The 21,629-nt window shown below is 50.4% G+C and overlaps 13 protein-coding genes across 13 annotated transcripts; 6 read left to right on the plus strand and 7 right to left on the minus strand.

Annotated features, from left to right (window-relative positions):
- Positions 1–37: 37 nt before the first annotated feature.
- On the plus strand, positions 38–1,012 carry P153DRAFT_431133 (uncharacterized protein). Its single transcript, XM_033672876.1, has 3 exons — positions 38–198; positions 258–592; positions 648–1,012. Exons 2-3 carry the CDS (start codon positions 284–286, stop codon positions 753–755), a joined length of 417 nt encoding a protein of 138 aa, XP_033524463.1. The 5' UTR covers positions 38–198; positions 258–283; the 3' UTR covers positions 756–1,012.
- Positions 1,013–1,053: 41 nt separating this feature from the next.
- P153DRAFT_315689 (kinase-like protein) lies at positions 1,054–2,558 on the minus strand. The gene is made up of 3 exons (XM_033664962.1): positions 2,301–2,558; positions 1,732–2,252; positions 1,054–1,681 (listed from the first exon to the last, which is right to left on the minus strand). Exons 2-3 carry the CDS (start codon positions 2,207–2,209, stop codon positions 1,242–1,244), a joined length of 918 nt encoding a protein of 305 aa, XP_033524464.1. The 5' UTR covers positions 2,210–2,252; positions 2,301–2,558; the 3' UTR covers positions 1,054–1,241.
- Positions 2,559–3,604: 1,046 nt separating this feature from the next.
- Positions 3,605–5,096, plus strand: P153DRAFT_396412 (uncharacterized protein; the record flags this gene model as incomplete). Its single annotated transcript, XM_033671477.1, has 3 exons — positions 3,605–3,700; positions 3,749–4,139; positions 4,192–5,096. 3 exons carry the CDS (start codon positions 3,605–3,607, stop codon positions 5,094–5,096), a joined length of 1,392 nt encoding a protein of 463 aa, XP_033524465.1.
- A 669-nt stretch (positions 5,097–5,765) lies between these two features.
- P153DRAFT_315698 (t-complex protein-like protein 1) lies at positions 5,766–7,833 on the plus strand. The gene is made up of 4 exons (XM_033664963.1): positions 5,766–5,893; positions 5,945–6,111; positions 6,164–7,520; positions 7,572–7,833. Exons 1-4 carry the CDS (start codon positions 5,848–5,850, stop codon positions 7,679–7,681), a joined length of 1,680 nt encoding a protein of 559 aa, XP_033524466.1. The 5' UTR covers positions 5,766–5,847; the 3' UTR covers positions 7,682–7,833.
- A 24-nt stretch (positions 7,834–7,857) lies between these two features.
- On the minus strand, positions 7,858–9,755 carry P153DRAFT_339592 (uncharacterized protein; the record flags this gene model as incomplete). The annotated part of the gene is made up of 2 exons (XM_033665833.1): positions 9,119–9,755; positions 7,858–9,072 (listed from the first exon to the last, which is right to left on the minus strand). Exons 1-2 carry the CDS (start codon positions 9,536–9,538, stop codon positions 7,858–7,860), a joined length of 1,635 nt encoding a protein of 544 aa, XP_033524467.1. The 5' UTR covers positions 9,539–9,755.
- A 150-nt stretch (positions 9,756–9,905) lies between these two features.
- P153DRAFT_366556 (mitochondrial carrier) lies at positions 9,906–11,668 on the plus strand. The gene is made up of 2 exons (XM_033668076.1): positions 9,906–10,101; positions 10,243–11,668. The coding sequence occupies exons 1-2, from the start codon at positions 9,984–9,986 to the stop codon at positions 11,391–11,393; spliced, it is 1,269 nt and encodes a 422-aa protein (XP_033524468.1). The 5' UTR covers positions 9,906–9,983; the 3' UTR covers positions 11,394–11,668.
- Positions 11,669–11,867: 199 nt separating this feature from the next.
- On the plus strand, positions 11,868–13,297 carry P153DRAFT_431138 (uncharacterized protein). The gene is made up of 2 exons (XM_033672877.1): positions 11,868–12,068; positions 12,120–13,297. Exons 1-2 carry the CDS (start codon positions 11,930–11,932, stop codon positions 12,983–12,985), a joined length of 1,005 nt encoding a protein of 334 aa, XP_033524469.1. The 5' UTR covers positions 11,868–11,929; the 3' UTR covers positions 12,986–13,297.
- Positions 13,169–13,823, minus strand: P153DRAFT_230514 (uncharacterized protein). Its single transcript, XM_033662682.1, has one exon. It carries the CDS (start codon positions 13,709–13,711, stop codon positions 13,352–13,354), a length of 360 nt encoding a protein of 119 aa, XP_033524470.1. The 5' UTR covers positions 13,712–13,823; the 3' UTR covers positions 13,169–13,351.
- Positions 13,824–14,226: 403 nt separating this feature from the next.
- Positions 14,227–15,148, minus strand: P153DRAFT_422802 (uncharacterized protein; the record flags this gene model as incomplete). Its single annotated transcript, XM_033672392.1, has 2 exons — positions 14,227–15,045; positions 15,099–15,148. 2 exons carry the CDS (start codon positions 15,146–15,148, stop codon positions 14,265–14,267), a joined length of 831 nt encoding a protein of 276 aa, XP_033524471.1. The 3' UTR covers positions 14,227–14,264.
- Positions 15,149–15,850: 702 nt separating this feature from the next.
- Positions 15,851–16,918, minus strand: P153DRAFT_315711 (uncharacterized protein; the record flags this gene model as incomplete). Its single annotated transcript, XM_033664964.1, has 2 exons — positions 15,851–16,820; positions 16,869–16,918. 2 exons carry the CDS (start codon positions 16,916–16,918, stop codon positions 16,046–16,048), a joined length of 825 nt encoding a protein of 274 aa, XP_033524472.1. The 3' UTR covers positions 15,851–16,045.
- A 485-nt stretch (positions 16,919–17,403) lies between these two features.
- Positions 17,404–18,606, minus strand: P153DRAFT_366560 (TLD-domain-containing protein). The gene is made up of 2 exons (XM_033668077.1): positions 17,950–18,606; positions 17,404–17,883 (listed from the first exon to the last, which is right to left on the minus strand). Exons 1-2 carry the CDS (start codon positions 18,502–18,504, stop codon positions 17,545–17,547), a joined length of 894 nt encoding a protein of 297 aa, XP_033524473.1. The 5' UTR covers positions 18,505–18,606; the 3' UTR covers positions 17,404–17,544.
- Positions 18,607–19,085: 479 nt separating this feature from the next.
- On the minus strand, positions 19,086–20,276 carry P153DRAFT_315717 (uncharacterized protein; the record flags this gene model as incomplete). Its single annotated transcript, XM_033664965.1, has 1 exon — positions 19,086–20,276. A coding segment is annotated over one exon (1,191 nt), but the record flags the coding sequence as incomplete, so codon positions are not given.
- On the plus strand, positions 20,219–21,047 carry P153DRAFT_315719 (uncharacterized protein). Its single transcript, XM_033664966.1, has 3 exons — positions 20,219–20,639; positions 20,723–20,875; positions 20,932–21,047. The coding sequence occupies exons 1-3, from the start codon at positions 20,482–20,484 to the stop codon at positions 20,978–20,980; spliced, it is 360 nt and encodes a 119-aa protein (XP_033524475.1). The 5' UTR covers positions 20,219–20,481; the 3' UTR covers positions 20,981–21,047.
- The last annotated feature ends 582 nt before the right edge of the window (positions 21,048–21,629 follow it).

Genomic DNA, 21,629 nt, shown 5'->3' on the forward strand with positions numbered 1-21,629 from the left:
ATAGAGCTGGTGGTTCATGACGTGATACCTCCGACTACACTACCGTACCCCACCTTCCTCTGCCTAATAAATTAGTTGCTTACTAATCTAACTAATTGGATAAGGGCAACAAACTAACAATTTTGGTTTACTCGAAACCGACTATAGTCCTTAGGGCGCCTAGCCTTCTTGCCTTACACCCCTTCACAATATTCCAAGGTAAACACCTCCTATCTAAGTTTGTTGAGGTTAAACGAGCTCAAATCTAACATTATTAGCCTCTCTCATTCCATCTCCTCCCAAAATGGCATCGTCCAAGCGCGAGATCTTTTTGGTGGTGTACCAAGAGAAACGCAATGTGCCCGCCCACTGGAGCATGCTAGTTCCAGACCATAACGGGGGTGAGAAAGGGGCAAAGATTCATGCCGTTGGAAACCCATTTATCGGGTACACGGTGGAAACAAAGTCCTCCTACGACCTTCGTAGCACTAAGAGGCGGTACTTGAAGATATCGCTCGGATATATTGATGAGGCCAAGCTGGCTCATCTTACGGAGTTGGCCTACTCGGTTCAACCACCTGGTATCAGCAAGACGCCGTTGGATCCGTTCGGGGTAGGATATGCTCATCGTCTATCTTGTTTAAGGCTGGACTACTAACAACTTCTAGGGTGAGAACTGCCAGAACTGGATGCAAAAATATGTTGAAATGCTAGTCTCTGATGGCTTTATCGACCAGAATGCGGTAACGGCCTTGATCAATTCTCCTCGGGTTTAACTCGATACAGCTTGAATCTCCGGTTTGCTGGGGACTTTCAGGACCATGGGTAGGGCAGCACGGGCATTCACGGTGGAACGCTGATCAGCTGGGCCACGGGTGAGAAACTCAACGTAAAACAGAGACAGAGAGCACCTACGAGGGAGGCAGAAAGGGCCCGAATAGAAGGAGGAAGAGGGAGTCGATAGTATTACCTATAGATCAACCACTTGTCTCTAGACTTACAGTTGCCTGTCTTTAACTCGAGACTAAATTTGTCCATTACAAACAATCCTGGTAAAATCTCAGTGTTGCAGATGGGTCTCGTGCAAACAGATTGCTTCTAAAATGCCCTTGTCTATCGTATGTATAATCATTCTAGCAAGCCCCACTAGTCGATAAGCCTAGATAGCGCCATTCGACTACCTCAATTAACACGTCTCACTTGGTTGTGAGTGTCCTACGCTATTCTCCTGCAGCTCTACTGTAGGACAACTTATACTGTCCTCAATACCCCAGAGTCCGGGGATACCAAGCCCAGGAGTCATAACACTCAGCAACATCAACAAATTGTGGAATATACTCCGTGGCCCAGGCTCCATCGAAGTCAGAAGTAAATAGAGCTTTACAAAACTCCCAGTACTCCGGATACCATCCCGACTGATGCCAGTCAATGACAGCAAGTATATGACCGGATGCATCAGCAGACATCATTACGTTGCTTGGATGGAGATCAGCATGGGTGAAAACAATCCTCGAGTTGTCCGGAAGAAACTCCCGGAAAGGATCCGGAATTTGTGACGGATCAGAAAAATGAATTTCCTTGCCGATCTTTATCAATGCAGAGAGCCAATCATGGAACTCTTCAACAGTGTCGAACGGTCCGGCTGGGGGTTTTATTGTGTCCGTGAAGACGACATCAAGAAGGGGTTTTCGGTCAATACGACCTTGAATAGATTAGCATAAGCTTCACTCTATCATAGACCAAGAAGCTCACCGAGAAATTGATCGTTCGGGTCTTGCTGTAGTTTGCGTAGACCCTTCACGATAATACGCAGTTGTTTACAGACTTCCTCCTTCGCCTGATCAGAGAGGAAACCCCATTGGCTCTCCAAGGTTACACCTGTAATGAGCTCCATGTAGATGAAGACTTGGCCTCCATCTTCACACCATCCATATACCTTTGGAACAGGTACCTCGTCGGGTAATAGTCGTCGAAGAGCTCGAAGGCAGTGTGCCTCGGACGCAGTGATGTGTTCCCCATATTTCACAACAATATTGAGTGAATCAAATTTTGTCGTACAGGAGCCCCATACTTCTCGAAGTAGTGGATTCGCTCGAACTTCTGCAGGCGAGGGAAACAAATGGGCTGGTCTATCGCCGTTGAAATAATCCATGTGTTCGGAGTCGGGAGATCGTTCAGGTGAAAGGAGGCTAGGAAGAAGATAGCGGTTTGGTATATTGTCCGGAGCCATTTTGGCAAAGTAATACACAGGCTTCTAGCCAAATGCGGTTGTTCTATGCATGTTAGCTATTGACTAGATACCAGTGTTCTGTAGTTCTTACTATGACCAGAGGGACAGTTTGAGGAGGATCTCAACGCCAGAATCAGTGTATCGGAGGCTACGAGTAGATAAACTGGGTTGAGTGTAGGTTTCTGAGTGCCCGACACATAGCAACAAGACGTAAGACGTATTTCAAACGATAGGCCGAGACCAAAAAGAGAGACAAAAACATACAACAATGGGGATTAGCGGGGATCCAATGCTAAGCCCTATCGGTTCTAGCGTCATGGCTATCCACGCGAGGAAAAATCGGGATTGCGAGAAGTCACAAAACTTCAAAAAGATTTACATACAACGGCGAGAATTCGCTAGTTATGCTCTTTAGGTACATAACGCACAGACCACATATTCACGTTTATGCATGAAAAACTTTTCGAGGAACAAGAAAGACGGCAAAAACATACAACAGCGGGAATTCCCTTGTTGTCACCAACCAAGGTACTAATCCGCCGGTACGTTGCTTAAATAGGGCTGAGCGAACGGGAAGCCTTGTTTTCAACGTCCTATGGTCGTATGTGAAAGATATCAGCTTTGCAGTGAAACTTGATGTAAAGTTTTATTTGGCTATACATTCCACAGCTCCCCACAACAATCATCCCACTACCAACTCTGAGGGCTATATAAGCTCTACGGTCACGACCCGCATCTTACTATATGCCTGGTCTCGGACCTTTAGTCTGTCATAATTCGAGTGTCAAGAATATTCCGGTCCTACGTTCTGGGACTGACGACGTGCCTCAGGACACAGAATTGCACTCCACATGATATCCATTTTACTAACCACTCGACATCGGGCACATGGCTGCCTTCTCCATGTTCTTCCCCGACGTCATCAGCCGTTTAATATGAGTTTTCGATACTTTGTGCTCGATAGCCAGACACCATCCACATCACGAACTCCAGAACTGTTCGCAGAGACAGTCCATGGCGTTGGTATAGATGACCCCAATCTTATCCAACAAAAGTAGTTCTTGTCTCATCCAGTGAAACTAGATAAAAGAATCTCCGAGGCAGATTTATATCGATACACCCGACAACGTTGGCTGTATGAATTTCCCCCTTATCAGGTCTGTCGAGGAACTCACTTACCCTCGTATCTACAGAAGAAACGAACAAGATGAGCTGTCGAAACGCTATCTCAAGTTCAGCCTACCACACTTGGTGGAAGAGGCTGTCGGTGTTTGCAAAGGAGCCCGTCATTGTATGCTGCCGAATTCTCTATGTCCATTCTCACTGAACCAGCAAACAGGTATCAAAGTCTTCAAGTGCATTGAAGGCTTGCATAACAAAGCTTTCGTTCTCACCATGGATAACAGCACGGAAGTTTTCGTAAAACTTCCGAATCCAAATGCCGGGCCAGCTCACTACACGACTGCCTCCGAAGTAGCCACCCGGCAAATGGTATGAGCGGATATTACTGCTGAAACTATTCATGACTGATGGAACTAGCTCCGAGACGTCTTTCATATTCCTGTCCCCCGCGTGCTTGCGTGGTCTTGTGATGCCGCAAATAACTCGGTTAAGGCTGAATACATTCTCGAAGAAAAGGTTCCTGGTGTACGGTTGGGTGCGGTATGGTACGGTCTGCCATGGCGAACAAAGCTGTCTATTGTGAATGATATCGCCGATTGTGACGCCTCATTAAGTGCCGTGAGGTTCAAGACACATGGCTGCGTCTACTTCAGAGAGGACCTTCAGCGATTGACCGGGATGTCGATTGCCCTCCAGTTTAGCTTGGACCAACAACACACGACTCTTGAGAAGTATGCAATGGGGCCCCTGACAAAGGCAGAGCTTTGGATTAGTGGTCGGGAGCAGTTGGATATTGATCGAGGTCCATGTATGTCGATAGCCCAATGCTAAGTTCAGAATCATTTGCTAATAAAACCCAGGGCAAGAACCACGAGACTATGCGAGAGCCTTGGGTGCCAATGAGTTATCATGGATGAGGAACAATGCCCAGCCACGAAAGAACTACTACCGGTCCCCAAAAGATATCGAGCTCCCAGAAGATGCGCTTGCATTACTCGCCAAGTATGAACAAGTCGCATCATTCTTGATTCCAGCTTCGAACGATAGTTCAGCTACCGCCAATACTCTTTGGCATCCCGATCTCCATTTAGACAACGTGTTTGTGGATCCAGTCTCGCATAAGATCACCGGTATCGTGGACTGGCAATCAGCCGTTGTGGCACCGCTGTTTTATCAGTCGGGTGTCCATCGAGCATTCCGACACTACAAGGCTGTCCGGGAGGGCTGGATCATGCCTGAGAAGCCCGAGAATTTCGACACCCTGACTCCCGACGAGCAAAAGCAAATTGACCAAGATCTGGAAAGCGAGACGATACACAAATACTACGAACTCCAGACCATGAAACGTGCACTACTCCACTGGGATGTTCTCCAGCAACCATCAGTGCCTATGCTTAAAAAACCTGTTTGGCTTGTGACTGGTGTGTGGGAGAATCGGGATCTATTCTTCCTGCGCGACTCACTCATTACGCTTGTTGCCCAGTGGAATGAGATCTTTGGGGAAGACACCCCGTGTCCCATCACATTTTCTACAGAAGAACTTGAGCTGCATGCAAAGGAGGAAGAGAACATGGATGGAGTTGGGCAAATGCTGTCGCTGTTCCGAGACCAAGGTGTTTTACCGGCGGATGGCATGGTGCAGCCCGAGGATTACCAGACTGCGATTGAAAACTGTCACAAGTACAAAGAGGTGTTTCTCAATGCAGCTCAGACTGAGGAAGAGAGGGATGTGTACTCCAAACTTTGGCCATACCAAGACATCTGAGTAGATATATCTCCTGCTCGTCAGATCGATGTCCGTATCTATTTATTCTATGTTCATTGTGGAGTGTTCGAATACCTACAGCAATTTCTTCCTAACAGGATCGAGTCAACACTAATAGAGATGTTACCAACCGTGAATCTGGATGACTATGCAAGTTCCTCGATGGTTCCTTTCATTGATAGTTTAGGATCAGACTTGACAGTTCTTTCGTTCTCCACTACCACCACAATCTCCTGGAGGGTGTTCTGACGTTGTGGTAGAAGATGGGCTCAGATGTAGCGTGTGTTTTCGTCCAAGTATGAACCAGGATGTAAAATACTGACATGACTTCCATATGTCTGGAGCGGTTACTGACCATGCGATCTCTGTTATGATGTCTTGCAATTCAATGTTGCTTGGTTGCGTAAATTGTCTCCGAACGAGGTCTGACTCCTAACATTATATTCAGTTTGCTGCACCATACGATGAATATCAATGCCAAAATGCAATCAGATGAGTGTTTAGGTTTAGGTGTGTAGTCAAGAGTGAAGAAGAGGGGAGGCTCTCACTATCTCCCCGAGCGGATAAGCGTCTTGGCGCGGCGAGTTGTCGTGCCTGGAGAATTTCAAAATGCGGGACGCGTTTACGAGCCACCGACCACAGCTGCGCAAAGCTCGACGATACCCTTTGGACTGTTTCTGCACATTTCAGTCTCCAGTTCAAGCATATTGCATTGCCGGATTAATCTTTTACACTTTCACAACAAGGCAGAATGTCGTTCGGCGGTCAAACACCGACGATTGTCGTACTGAGGGAGGGTAAGGTGGCATGGAGCTTCTCTTGCACGTGCAGACACTGATTGTTTCCAGGCACCGACCAGTCTCAAGGCCGAGGACAAGTCATATCCAACATCAACGCCTGTCTCGCCGTACAATCGACTATCAAGGGTACGCTAGGACCATATGGCGGGGATCTGCTCATGGTGGATGAGAATGGAAGGCAGACGATCACAAACGATGGCGCGACTGTCATGAAGGTAGATGGTCTGCTGGAACCTGGGCACGAACATGCCATCTAACATCCTACAGCTTCTCGATATCGTCCACCCCGCCGCCCGCATCCTCACCGACATCGCACGATCGCAAGACGCCGAAGTAGGCGATGGAACCACATCCGTTGTCGTCCTGGCAGGAGAGATATTAAAGGAGATCAAGGACTTTGTGGAGCAGGGAGTCAGCAGCCAGACCATCATCAAGGGCCTGCGAAGAGCTTCGAACCTCGCCGTGAACAAGATCATGGAGATCGCCGTCGACACAGCAGAGGGCAACCAGCGGGATACACTCCTGAAACTCGCCGCGACCGCCATGAGCAGCAAGCTGATACACCGGAACGCCGACTTCTTCACAAAGATGGTCGTCGATGCCGTGCTTTCGCTGGACCAGGACGAGCTGAACGAGAGGCTCATTGGTATCAAGAAAATTACAGGTGGAGCTCTCCAGGACTCGCTGTTTGTCAACGGTGTCGCATTCAAGAAGACGTTCGCGTACGCCGGATTCGAGCAACAACCCAAGTCCTTTACAAAGCCAAAGATTGTGTGCCTGAACGTTGAACTCGAGTTGAAGAGTGAGAAGGATAACGCAGAAGTGCGGGTGGAGCAGGTCTCGGAGTACCAAGCAATCGTGGACGCGGAATGGCAGATCATCTACAACAAGATGGAGGCGCTACACAAGACGGGCGCGAAGGTCGTGCTTAGCAAGCTTCCCATTGGTGATCTTGCGACGCAGTACTTCGCCGACCGCGATATCTTCTGTGCTGGACGAGTAGCATCAGACGATCTCGACCGCGTTTGCAGGGCCACAGGCGCCAGCGTTCAGTCCACCTGCACTGACATCCAGGCCAAGCACCTCGGAACCTGCGAAACATTCGACGAGCGACAAATCGGTGGCGAGCGCTTCAACTTCTTTGAAGGCTGCCCAGAGGCCAGGACTTGCACTCTGGTGCTTCGTGGAGGCGCAGAGCAATTCATTGCTGAAGTGGAGCGAAGTCTGCACGACGCCATCATGATCGTCAAGCGTGCCATTAAGAACCGAAGCATCGTTGCCGGAGGTGGTGCTTGCGAGATGGAGATCTCATCGTACCTTCACAACTACGCCGACACCAAGGTCCCCCATAAGCAACAGCCCATCATCAAGGCAGTCGCAAAAGCACTGGAGGTTATCCCCCGGCAATTGTGCGACAACGCTGGTGTTGATGCGACAGATATCCTCACCAGACTGCGCGTGGAGCACAGGAAGGGTAACATCTGGGCTGGTGTCGACTTTACCACAGACAGCATCGCAAACAACATGGAGAAGTTCGTGTGGGAACCCAGTCTGGTCAAGGTCAATGCTCTCCAAGCAGCGACGGAAGCGGCGTGCCTGATTCTGAGTGTTGACGAGACGATAAGTAAGCCAAATTCTTTCCCCAGCCAGTAACAGTCTACTAACAACGATGTAGAGAACCAGGAGTCACAGGCACCACAAGGTCCAGGGCAGCAGTTGCCGCCAGGTGCAGCACAGCGGGCGCTGGGTGGGAGAGGACGTGGCAGGGGTATGCCCAGGCGGTAGAGGAGCTCTTTACGAGCGCTACGAAAGGAAATGAGGTGTATATCACGATCAAGACACACTAGCGCCACATCAAGGCCGGAATAAGATGTCTACGATAATGAAAAAAACGATCATCTATGAGGTGACAGACCCAAGATCCATAATGATTTGACATTGACTACATCAAGTCTATCCATCTACTTCTTCATCCCCCCCTCCCCCCAACCCATCCCATAGCTCTTGACTCTACTATAGAAAAATGGCCGATCGTTCTTCAAGCCAAACTCACCCCAATCATCCGTCAACCGATTATAACTCCAGTACCCCTGCCAACCCAACTTATTGTTCTTGGCGCCCCTCCCTGCACTCCCAACGCTCAACATCATCTTGTACAGATACTTTGGTGTCGCGCCCGCCGTCTCCACAACCAACGTGCCCTCCTTCTCTCCCTCTTCCTCACCACCACCGCCAGTCAATCGCCAGCGCCCCAGCAACGCGTCCTTCATGGGCGCACTCGGCAGCGCGCCGTGGTTCTTGTGCATATGCTCGACGTGCAGGTAGGGTACTACATCTGTAGGCTCCGACGTAGTGAGCAGCGAGATGCACGTCCCGTCGCGTAGAAAGCGTAGGTAGCGGTAGTATGTCACAATGTGGATGGGCGAGTTCCAGGACACGCTTGTCGGGGATGACTGGCCGGGGCGGGAGTAGTTCACCGTGCTAATGTAGCAGCCGCTGTAGCGGATGCGTGGGCGACGGTGGAAGAGTGCGCGGTAAGTGGGGTAAGGCGTGGGGACGAGGAGGGTAGTCAGGGCGGCTGGAGAGGGCGGGGGAGGCTGTTCCTCCGCTTCTAGCTCCGAATCGAGATCGAGGATGTATCCGCCTTGTCCGTCGTCGCCGAGCGGTTTGCCGTCGACTTGGCACGCGAACGCGTAGTGCATGGCTGCGAAGCCGTATTCGGGGCCGACGGCTAGACGCTTCCAAACGCGGTCTTCTGTCGTGACGAGGTAGGCGAGGCGCTTGCAGACCTGGGCCAGGCGCACGTAGGATGATACGTCTTGCACGACGAGGTGTGATAGGATCTCAACTAGGAGTTCCTCGGGGATGGTGGAGATGGGACATGGTGGCAGAGGGGAGAACTCGGTTGGTGGCGGTGCTCCTTGGATTGAGAGGGAGGAGAAGTCGGTGAGGAGGGTTTGGAGGGAAGATGAGAGGCCATCTAGGGAGTGGTGGGCGGTGTTGGGTACTGTTGCGGAGGCATTCGAGGGGTTGGGGTCTTGTGGTTTTGACGCTGGTGTTGTCAAAGGTGCCGAACCTGAGGAGACGGTTGGTGCTGGTGGTCGTGGAGGGTTGGCTTTGAAAAACGAAGGTGGAAAGTGCTTTGCTTTGTACGATTCGTGCACTTTGGAGTCGAGCTACGTGGTGTCAGAATGATTCGCATATCAAGTCATGCCAGCTCACCCTGAAAGCTTTTCTATACAAGTTCACGCTGTCACCCAAACTTCCCTGACTTTCTTTCTCGACGGCTTTCTCATAGTGGTCTAAGGCAGAAGTCGGTTCTTTACCCGCTGAAGCAGCGGCGGCAGCCTGGGCGCTGGTTTCATCCAGTCTTCGTCCATGCTGCTTCTCACCGAGGTCGTGATACACATGAGGAGTTACCTCATCCACTTCTTCCACACTGCGCTGGCGTGTGTGGGAGTAGGCTACAGCGTCCGGCGCATTACTCTTGGACACGTGAGGTCTGGAAGATGATGCAGTACTACTCGTTTGTGGTCTGGGCGCTGCGCCTTTACTTCTGGCCGTGACTTCCTCTTTCCATTTCTGGCGGAAGGATTCAAGTTCAGCTTCAGTGTTGGTGGTGGAGGTGTTGTTGGGGTCCATGGTCTAGGTGTCAAGGTGGCGACAAGGAGATATCTCCGATACCGCAGAAATCGAGGTTAAAAAGAACGGATCAGGGCAGCTGTCAAAGAGATCTAGTATGAATACATGTCTACAAAGTGTGACTCTAACAATCGACCCGGCAATCGCAACTGCGTGTTGATGTTTGGAGTCACAGGCGATGACGAAGACCTAGGCTGGTTCCGGCCATCTGATAAGCTGTAGCCGTGACTGACGTCGGTAAAGCGCGGTCTGGATTCCGATTCGCGCTAAGAAAGTGTGTAGCTTTGCGACTAGAACTGTATTGTCGCCGCCTTCGCCGTCACCACTGCGAAACTAGACCGCGGAACACGATGTGTAGATGACGCGCGCTGAGTACTTCCAATTCCGAAACCCTTCTCGCTGCGATTCGACATAACACGGCCATCTATCGCAATACACAGGCAACATGGCGACAGCCACTCAGAGAGCCGAGGAAGCGGATCTAATAGCCGGAGCGGGCGAGGTGTCACTGCCGCAGAAGATGCTGTCAGCTGTGTCTGGGAGTATTCTCACGTCGCTGCTTGGTGAGTACATGTTTCTCGATTGCTTCATTTTTTTGTTCGTCCATGCCACCTCGCAAAAACACATGGCTATGCTATTTCATCTCTAAACCTACCAGACGACGGCATTTACGCCACTATGACTCCAAATACTGATTTCTACAGTAACGCCTCTCGACGTCGTCCGCGTTCGTCTGCAGTCACAAGAACACGCCCCGAGCGCCCCGTCGTCGCAACCCCGCCTGTACAATGGCGGTACCCTCACACAATTTCGAGATCTGCCGCCGAACCTCGGGATATCAGCATGTTGTCGAGAGGTCTTCTGGATGAACAACAAAGCGCCCTTCTGCGTGGCGGGGCCTACTATGGCTCCTATCAATCCCGCGGATCTCGCATCGTGCGCAGTGGAGGAGGTAGAGCGAAAGACTATCAACAGCACGTGGGATGGGCTGCGGAAGATTGCGCAGAATGAGGGGCCAACAACACTCTGGAGGGGGCTATCGCCAACACTAGTCATGGCAGTCCCAGCGAACGTCATCTATTTTGCCGGCTACGACTGGCTACGAACATCACCAGCCTCCCCATTCCGCAAGACAATACCGGACGCATACACACCGTTGGTAGCGGGCGCGACTGCACGGATACTAGCTGCAGTGACGGTCAGTCCGATCGAGATGTTTCGTACGAGAATGCAGGCAGCGAACCACACAGCCACCGCCGCTGGACACTTCCGGGAGACCATGGACGGGCTACGGGAGATGGTCGCCTCCCAAGGCGTGCTGAGCCTCTGGAGAGGGCTCACCCTGACGCTCTGGCGCGATGTGCCGTTCTCGGCTATCTACTGGTGGGGTTACGAAGCCACCAGAAACTCCCTTACCGACGCGCGAGGCAGAAGAGAAGCAAGGAATTCTGGTGTTGAATTTCGCATGGGCCGTGGAGAGGAAAGAATACAGCGACGGAGCCGCTCAAGAAGTCGCGAGAATCAGGTTGAAACACTTACGGACAGCTTTCTCGCCGGTGCCGCTGCAGGCGGAGTTGCTGCGTTTGTCACAACTCCCTTCGATGTTGGAAAAACACGGCAGCAAATAGCACGACATGCGAAAAAGGCTGCAGGAGCAGTACGACCTGAGGACCAGACAATGCCTCGTTTCTTGATGCACATCTACCGCGAGCAAGGTGCCTCTGGTCTGTTCCGGGGATGGACAGCAAGATGTCTCAAGATCGCTCCTGCGTGCGCGATTATGATCACATGTTACGAGTTTGGTAAGAGGATGGCCAACACGCACAACGAACGGCGAGAGCTCGAGCGACGATGAAAAGTTGGAAAGATGTTTTGCAAAGGACTCCGATTGAAGATCTCACGATCAGACGCGCATATAATGGACCTACATACGCGCACGGCGACACTGCAGTCGCATGTACAAACTTTGTGTTATTAGCATGGCTCGGAGTAGGAGGCGTTTGTTTGTTGCAGTGTGGGATGGCATTTGAATAACTTAGCGAGCGGCTGCTTTCTTGACGTTTAAAAGCCTTGTAACGATATTACCACATACGTTCACGATGAGGGTGTGTATATTAGTAAATGATCAATCATTAAACTTTTCACAACGACTTAAGTGCTCCCCTCTCGTTTCTCTTAACGACGCTACATCTACCCCTCTTTAACCTTCGGTCACATCCTTGACATTATCTGTGCGTATGTGCTGGGGTTGTGTGTCAGTGAGCATCGACGCTAGTGAAGCACGTGTGAACGCGAATCGACGTCGTGCGCGCATGACAAAACACGTCCTCGTAAACCCACGCAAACACAACCTATCCCAACTGGACCTTTCTCGACCGGATTAAAGTTGCGATGCTTGACGTAGAAGATTTCGACGCCGTTTTTCAGGGTATCACCTACAGCGATGGCATCATCCAAGAAATCTTGGAGTATCAGCACGCGCTCGGACGGACCTTCTTCGAACGACTGCTAGAAGTCCTCAAAATCACAGGTATGTCATTTCCTCGTATATACAACACTCCATACTGACTTCAACCTTCAGGAAGGAAAATCTACCCGCCCAAAACCCCGCAACAATTGCACGACCTTCACCAGCGCATCGTCTCTTCAGACACAACCCTACACAACAAGAACTGCCTCATCTTCTACCTGCTCAAAGATTTGTCGCCTCTGCAACACGATGACACCGAGCTTGCGACAGCTTTCGCGCACGACGTCCACCTCGAGAAGCGTTTCTGGACGTTCATTGAAGGCCTCTGGGCGCTGGACCATCTGGACTTCCCAACCGCAGTCAACAACCTCACCCACCCGAGCATTATCCCGACATTCCCGGACGAAATCCTGCTCACCCTGCTGACTGGAAAAGACAAGCTGGGCGGCATGGGTGTGCAGAAGAGCGAGCAAGACGACATACTCCCACTCGCCTACTACAACTGCGTGAAGCCCCCGCTGGAGGACCAGAAGGTCAGGACCGAGTTCGCAAAGTATCTCGCCGATCGAAACGTTACGGAAATGTACCATTGGATCCATACGCGCCCAGAGCACGAGCACATGCCGCTGTTGGAAATCCTCGTCGAGGAGACACTGCAAAAAGACGCGTGGGGAAGCAGTACCGACGACGCGCTATACACACGGGAAGACAAAGCGATGGAATTAGTCAGTCTGCCGTTCAACGACGAGGAGGAGCAGCACATCGAGAAGTACCTCACAGAGGGTAAAGGCCGGACGTTCCAGGGCGCAGAGGACACGGTCATGATCCGCAGGATCGCCATGGGAAAACTGACGGATGTGGCTGGCGAGACTGGCACGAGAGGACGTAGATTGGACGGCGTGAACTGGGAGGTGCTCAAGGATGGGGTTAAGAGGGGCTTGGGGCCGAGGAAGGATGAGGATGGTTTTGTGCTCTGAAAAGGTGTTTGGTATGGGCAGGAGACTAGGATGCGGTTTTGCATAGCGATGGGCGTTTAGGTGGAATTCAATACCCTATCAGGTGGACTGAGACTTCGGTCTTGGTCTGTACACGACGTCAGAGCCAGGTTGTTACTGCGGAGGTCTGGATAATGTGAGGCAAGCTACAATCTCTGTGGGCGCAAGATCGAGATTCAACCGTCATCATCATCTCTTTACCTCCCGCTCTCCTGCCTTTTACATTCCCAGGATTCTCACGCTCATGCTTCGTTCTGCTCTCCTTGCCCTTCCCTATCAAAATTGCAAATTTCCAGAGTATCATCGAAGAACCACCCAAAACTAAACATCAGTTGACAACACTAACCGCTAATGCTCAGCCTCCCAACTGTCCCCAGAGCTTTCGCCATCCAGCTCCAAACATCCCGCCGCGGTCAAGACCATCCAAACATCCTCACCAGCCCGCAACTCCCTACTCTTCTCCAGAAAGGACTGTGCCATATCGACGAGGAAAAGGTGCGGCACCGTCCCACACTTGAGCCACTGCGCGTCAACAGTGAGCGCGTACAGGTCAACCAAGAACTTGCGGAGCGTGCAGGGATTACTGGTTTTGTCGTATGCGAAAGCGATGGTGTTGGGGACGATGCCTCCCCCATCGCTCACGTTAGCTTCGACGATCTCGCTACGAACAGCTACTTGGAACTCGGTATCTTGTAGAATCTCGCCCATGAGGTGCGCCTTATGAGCCGGATGCAGCAGTCGTCGAAGTCCGGGTCGGCTTTGTAGTTGGGGATCCGGTGTCCGTACGGCCACTGAATAGACACGTCTGAGAAGAAGGTAACCTTTTTATCACTCAAGGTTATAGTCAAAGAAACTGATATAGACAATAAGACCATTGGTTCGTGAGTATTATCATTTCATAGGACATAAGAAGGATTTAGAATAGAAGTGATCAGATACGTTGTCGTAATAGTGGAATGACGTATATACAGCAGTGAAGAGCCGATCCTAGATAGTGTATCAAAATCCGCAGAGTGAGGCAAATAAAAACAGACACATACAGTAAAAGGGTTTGCGACGTAGAAGCTGAATCTGGCAGAACATGATAAGCAACAGCTTGAAGTCGAATGGGAGTGTGTAAATTCAAACTGGAATCTTGTAATTATAAAAATAATAAATCATCTAGGGGTTGATGTTGACCAAACCACTCCAAAATCACTTAGTACGAGAGAACCTCCCATGCTGAACAGCAGGCCCTGCAGGCTCCTGTACCGTCTCGGGGTCACTGTCCACTTCTCGCTGCCATGTACTTCCTCATCAGCCCTTTATAGGTCGTGTGGTCCTCCATTCTATCAAGAGCCGCATCTGCAAGTGCCACCGAAAACACCCTCGGCCACCCCGCAGAGTAGTTCTTGAACCATCCTGGCTCTAAGAAACGGAGAAAGTCTTCGATAACAAAGGCTCTGATCTCATCATTGCCTCTACCTTCCACAAATGCCCACTGGACAGTATCTCTGTAAAAGTCCATCCTACGCTCTGTGAACCAGGTTTGAATTATCTTGTCCTTGAATACCTCATCTTCCACAACGCTGGCGACCTCCCAGGCTTGGAGGATACAAACATTGTAAGTGTCTGTATCGCGTGAGATGGCGGCATCGATATGAACAGTGCCGGAGTAGAGCCAGTCGAGATAAACTTGAACTGACTCGGGTTCCAGGCTATCAGTCAAACGGAGGTGCGTGAGCAAGGACTCATTCTCCCAGACATGGCGGCACATGGGGCAGGTCGGGAGCGAACGATCGTTGCCTTGGATGCTAGCTGTCTGTTTCCACCGCTCGATGCAGCTAACATGGACGTTTTGGCCGCACATTGCGCAGAAGGTGAGGTCCTTTATCTTCGGATCCAGGTCTTCAGTGCAGACAAAGCACTCACCTTTCACCGGCTTGCGGGCTTTCTGTAGGCGGTCTTTGAAGAACTTGGATGTCTTGCAGATGAGATCCTCGTGCACAGTGAAGCGGCGGTCGATGTTTTTGACTCGGAATCGAACGATCTTGCTGCCCATGCTGCTTTGGTTTAGTGAGTGTCTATCATCCTCAGGGCACTCAAGATCACATACCTGATAGGGCCTAGCCTCTTCGTGGCTCCGCGGCTCTTGGTGATCGTCATTCTTATTGAAACGGTGTCGTAGAACGGGAATTGTAGGTATTGACAAGAAGGAAGGACGCTGAACTTGGAGGGAGATGCGGTTAGCCTGGAGAGGTAAAAGAAGAACCTCTGCCTGCCCAAGTGTCAATATTTGAGAGTCACATGTGGATCGGGGCTGTGTCTACCTGATAATGCACTGTATCGAGGGATATCAACTGTTTCAAGTGTTAGCAGGGTCGACATACCACACTACGGTAACCCTATTAATTACCTTGTTCGTGAGCAATCTTTACTGACGTAAGTGGGCTGTTGATCAGAGGTTATGAGCGTGGTGTAAGAAATAAGAAGCAAAACGTGGAGAGAAGAATATATGAACTCACCCAACCGTGAGGAAGGTAGCAGCCTGTCTAAGCGAGCGAGGAGTGGTGAGTCTCAAGGTGAGAGAAGGATGGAGACATGTTCAAAAGCGGGTCAATACCCAGTATGATGGAAATGGTTCCAGTCCAAAATCATGGGTGCGATTAAGTAGCCTAAAGAGGCTTTTGACCTTGAGGACCCGGAGGTTGCAATACGGCAATTATGTATGGTATCAAATATTCAAGTGTTACACATGTGAGTACGACCAAAGAGAGGCACGAAATTTTGGCCTAGGATATAGACCCTATCAAAATACCAGAAACTAGGAGAGCCATTGAATGAGTGGATACATTGACAAATAGTCCAAGTCATGAACTCGGAGGAAAAAAGAGCAATACATATCTCTCGAGAAAATGACATTCAATTCAAAGGAGAATAGTTTGTGAAACGACCCAGAGAACTCAAGCAGAGATTGAGGCAATATCGAGTTCAAGCATCCGACTTGACCTATTTCACCTAATCCTCTTCGATGACCTCATTCCGTGGCTCTTCGTCAAGTCCTCACACGAGCTTGTATTCACCGTTCGTGTACTTTTTCACAATCTCTGCATACTTGGGCTTTTGAGTCATTCCATCGAAAAGAGCCTCACCAATTGCTTGGACAAAACTATTCGGGAACAAATCTGCCCATTCCTTGAACCAACCCGACTCCATGCAGGTCAAGAAACTTTCGACAAGAAATTCCTTCATCTCCTCATCCGGGTGCTTCTCGAACGCATATGCCATGGATTCGAACCAGAAGGCGTAGTTGAAGCTTCTTGTCCGCGAAACCATCTCAGCGATGATGGCATGTTTGAAATTCTTGTCATCCACAGCTCTAGAGACAGTCCAGGCCATCAAAAGGGGAAGATTGATGTCCTCATGTTCATCGTCTTCATCTGGCTCATCCACCAGTAAGTTTCCAGTGTATAACCAGTCGAGATAGAGTTGCACAGCGTCCCGATCAAGCTCATCATCTAGAGAGATCATTTCCTCGGTCCCCGCTTTCCAGGCCTTTCGACAAATCGGGCACGTCGTCGGTCCATTTTGCGATCTTTGCCACCTCTCGATGCATTTTTCGTGGATGTTCTGGCCACACTCCGCTCTGCAGAAGGTGATCACGCCCCTCTTCGGGCTAAGCTCCTCAGTGCAGACTGAGCATTCGCCTTCTATTGCCTTGCGGTTCTTTTGTAGGCGGTTCTTGAACAGTTTCGAGTTGGCACATATCAGGTCCTCGTGAACGGTGAAACGATGCCAGCCATTTTGTGTCATGAAGCGGACCACGCCACGGCCAATGCTGCGCAATATTAGTATAGGTACGGTGGTGTATATTGGTAGCACCAACCTCATCGGTTCCAACTTCTTCGTTGCGCCGCGACTTTTGACGATACCCATTACGGTGATCACGATGTCGTCGATGGAAAGTAATGAAGTGTATGAAAGACTGGAGGGGACAAGGACGGTGTCGATCACGTAGAACACGTTGTTATTGAAGAAGTGGAGCACACTGACTGGTGATTGACGAAGAGTTTAGGTAGAGACTCTCTGGGTGAAAACGTTTGGAGAGAGAGATGAGAGTTTAGGGATGTAAGTGTTGAGATTATATGGAGCGCGAGGTATAAGCCTCGATTTTACCTAAAACCTTGAGATCAAAACTCTCTCACTTGCCTCACCGCTTTTGACGACTTCATCATGAAGTCCGCTTGGTATCATCTGAACATGTTTTTTCCGCCGACGTGATAGTCGTTTACCTGTGAACGCCATACCCAAAACCTCGTTGATGCAATCATAAAATTCATAGCAAATGGAAGGAAATCAAGAATCGATCAAGAGCCGATATACCACAACTCGACGCCCATCACCTCAAACTTCTTGCCGTCGTCGCTGAGAGGCTCATTGCCAAATGTCAAGCACGTGTCTGACACGCCGTTCTCCAGATTGTCGTCGAGCCAGAGGCCATAGTGTCCGTCCCTGCAACATTGTCAGTCCCAAATCGATCCCACAAATGAATCGTCCTAATCTTACCCTCCACCAACGCTCAAGAACCCCTGCTCACAGAAGATCATGTAGTCGTTCACCCCACTGTATGGAAACGCCTTAAATCTTATCCTGTCTGGCGTGCTTGCTCCACTTCTACTCGTCTGGCCTGATCGTATTGCTGACAGTTTGTCTGATTTGGCTTTTGGTGACGCTACGGTTGTCATTCGAACAGCATTTGTTGTATCTGCTGAGGGTGGCGGTGGGAGGTTCGCAAAATCTGGGAAGGATGTGAGGATGTGTGCTCGCCAAAGAAAGCATTCGCCGTTGCCGAAGAAATGTGAGGAGGGCCGTGGGGCGTCAGAGAGGTATGCACCGAAGACCTGTGTTCAAGATCAGCATGTTTCCTTCTTTTCTCTCGCATGGTCATGCGAAGACGAAGGACGTACTCCACCACCACCATCCTTCACGACCAACACAAAACCCCCCCTCTTCCCTCGGTACTCCTCGCTATTCTGGTATAGTGTCCCCAGACTAACTCCGTTTTGCTCCAAGCTATATATCAACGACCATTCATCCACAAGTTGCAGCCTCGGCGGGAACAGCAATCGTATCTCCTCCGCCAGTGCCTTGCTCAAGAGCTTGCCCTTCTCGCGCATCCCACTTCCATATCCCTGCAGCGTGAGTGGTGTGAGTGGTGGCGGTTGGAATGGACTGAGTGTCCGTTGTGGAGACTGGAAGACGGAATGCATATCTGCAGAAGAGGACGACGTGTCGAGAAGGCTGGCGAACGAGTGTGAAAGTGATGTCGCAGTTGATTGAATTTGTGACTGGAAACTGCCTGTGCCTTCGGATCTTGAGGAATCTTTGGGATTGGTGTCGGTGGTGAGGCGGCGTAGGATGCCAGTTACGGCGTATGAAACTGGGTATGAGAAATACGATGAAGAACGCGTCGACGATGAGGGTGGGCGGGAGGATTGCGACGAGTCTGTCGTGGGAGTCATGATCAGCGGTTATCAATGGTTGTGGATCAACAGTGGGTCGCGTGGGCGCGTGGTTGCGAACTCAGGGTGTGGGCTGGGGTGTCGCGGGCTATCTTTGTGAGTGTTGTAAGCCATGACGTTACGTGTCAAGTGGCCTGACAGCGTTTCACGCGTTCAAAAGCTTCGCCAAGATGCATTAACGCTTACACATAGTGAGAAAGACACTGCTGATTAACTGCCTCCTTAGCGCTTCAAGTTCGAGGCTTGTCGATCATCTTTCAAGTGCATTGCTTTATCTCCAGATTCTTCGAGGTGCAGCCTCGTCTCCAACTGCCGCTACGCCCTAGCCGGAGCCTCAGAAAGCTTATCTACCACCACTAATCGTCAAGACTGTGGATTTACATGGCCATGTCAGATTTGCAAGTGTCGGTTGAGTTTGGATATAGGCTTATTCATTTTGACGTTTAACACGCCTGTTAATGTTCATTTTTGTAGACTCATCGAAGAATGTGGCCAGTCCAGCAACACTAGAAATCTCGAGTAGACATGTGCCTTTGTCATGTTCGATCCACCGAATCACTACCAGCTTGTGCTGCTTCTGCCGCCTGAGTAGTCTCGATTGCCGGTTCACCTGATGAAACTTCCGCCTCTTTCGCTGCATCTACCATCTCCTGATCTTCCTGCTCCTTCACCTCGGCTTCCTCTGCATCTGCATCGTCGTCCTCCTCTCCGCCTTCTCTGAGCTTTCCACCTTTCCTCTTTGGAATGACTTCCATGAATGCTTTGCCCCAATCTCCACAGTCCATCCACTTAAGCATGATCTCCAACACATGATTGGTTACCAGAACCTGTCTGCTGTTCATCTGCAAGTACTCTCCAATAGGTAGTTTCGCTGTCTTGATTCCGCGATTCACAGCTCGTTTGTGGCAGACACCCTTGTATCGGTTCTTGTCGACTAGACCTCCAATGATGTAGGTGCTGTTGGGTTTGAGGTGTGTAAGGACGTTTTCGGACTCGGAGGAGAGGTATACGATTTCGCCTTCTTCTGTGTTTTCTGTTGTCCCTTCGCTAGCTTGCTCCTTTTCGTCTTGTTTCAATGCTCCCGCAACTTCACCACCTTTTGGTCCACTCATCCACTCTTTCGCCTTTTCGGCTACCGCCACGAAATCCTCCTCGAAAAACTGGAAGCCCTTCCATCCCACGTACTGCTGCGCCAAGACGGTGTCGAATCGCTCCTTCAGCTTGCCTCCAAAACTGCTAACCGCCAAATGCGTTCTGAATTTAGCATTCCTGTTGTCCGAATAACACCTGGTAATCTGAAGTCCCAAGCTCTTGAGCTCTTTGTCAAACATCAGATCTTCAAAATCGCAGTCGAAAATAACCGTGATAGGAACCTGAGTTCCACTACCTGCTGAATGCCGTGGTGGCTTCATCACTGGTGGTTTTGGTTCGCTGCCGTCCTCGTTTTCCTGCTCTTGTGTCCATGCTTCTCGTCTCCGTTCCTTTTTCTCTTTGACCTTCTCTTTGCGCTTCTGCTTGCGCTCATCGCGACCAGCTTCCCATCGTTCTTGACGCCTCAATTTCTTGAGTTGATTCTTCGATATTTTGGGCGCCGCAGCCTCGTCATTGGGTGGTTCCCCCGTTTCGTTTGCTGCTTCGTTATTTTCAGCGATCACGGGTGCATGCGCGTCGTTGGTTGAGTTGGTAGGAGTGATTTCAGCCTCTGGCGCCACCTCTTCCTCGCCTGCATGCTCCGTCTTTCTCATCTTCGTGGGTCGTTCGTCAGATTCCATGATGACTTGCGACAATTGCGGATCCAGACAATTTGTGGTGTTTTCGAATCACCCACTCATCGTCGACAAGATTGGTATGTCCGCTCCACTAGTGCGCCAAGACGAACCCTTGTCATCGTAGCTCCGAGCCTCACCTCACGTCGTCGTCTCCGCATCGACTGCACAACTCGGAATACCCATTGAACCCCGAACACAGCTGCCCAACATGCCGCAGGATATGCCGCCCACCGGCGGCTACGGCCCCGTACAATACAAGCGCAGTCTTCCCGCTCGCGGATTCCGGCCAGCCGTGTACGTCGTCGGAATGGGCGCGCTGATGACATACGGTTTCTGGAGGGTTGGGCAGGGAATCAGGGAGCACAAGTACGTGACAGACGTTCAGAAATACCAGGAGTGGATATTTTTGGGAGGATATGAGACATTGGGGCGGGGCTGACCAGACACAGCGAACTCGCACGCGAGAAGATGTGGGCGCGGATACACCTTATCCCTGCGCTGCAGGCCGAAGAGGATCGCGATCAGGTGCGAAGATATCTGGCGGACAGGGCGAGAGAAAAGGAGCTGCTTGGCACAGAGACGAGGGTCTACAACAGCGACAGGTATGATTTGACATTCTGGTCAAGTGGAGGGCTATCAACTAACTTTGTGTGTGCAGGTTCGTCCGACCTACCTTCGCTGTCACCCCAGAGCACGAGACAAAGTAGAGCGACAAGTATTGAAGCCGTAAGACGTTTGAATTGGAAATGTACATATAAGAGTGGAGGTAAGATGTGGAGAGCTATGCTTTCCATAGCTATTATGCAAGAGAAGTGCATGGTGAATGAACCATCGATTTTTCCTTTGACATCCAAATGACGTCCAACTTTGAACCGCTATTTCAGTGTGTTTCCTGAGATTCGATACAACCTTCCAAGCCAGTAGTTTCCGGTGAACACAAAGCACCCCATACACTACTGTATACAGACATGGGGTTGTGTACCGACAAAGTATAACCCTCCAGTTTGGATTTTTGAGGTATATCAACAGCCACCTTTGAACACCGATCGAGTCAGAACCAGCACATAGTGCAATTCTGCCAATTCACCTACATTCCAACCTATCAAGTGTCTGCTCCACCTCGCTTCCTCACTGCCTCACAATGGCAAGCCAGCTGCTCCTACAACCAAGAGATCACGTCCACTCACGTTGTAGATGAGGTTTCACTGCAACTCCCAATACTACATCATAAACCCATTCTTACCCTCCCAGCACACTTCTATACCACCCGCTCCACTTCAACCATCAAATTTCGCCTAACCAAGTCCTTCTCCAATCCAACACGAGATCTTTCTTTCTACAACCCCGTTGACGAAC

This window comes from Dothidotthia symphoricarpi (genome assembly GCF_010015815.1).
Source record: "Dothidotthia symphoricarpi CBS 119687 unplaced genomic scaffold P153scaffold_9, whole genome shotgun sequence".
Taxonomy (NCBI): domain Eukaryota; kingdom Fungi; phylum Ascomycota; class Dothideomycetes; order Pleosporales; family Dothidotthiaceae; genus Dothidotthia; species Dothidotthia symphoricarpi.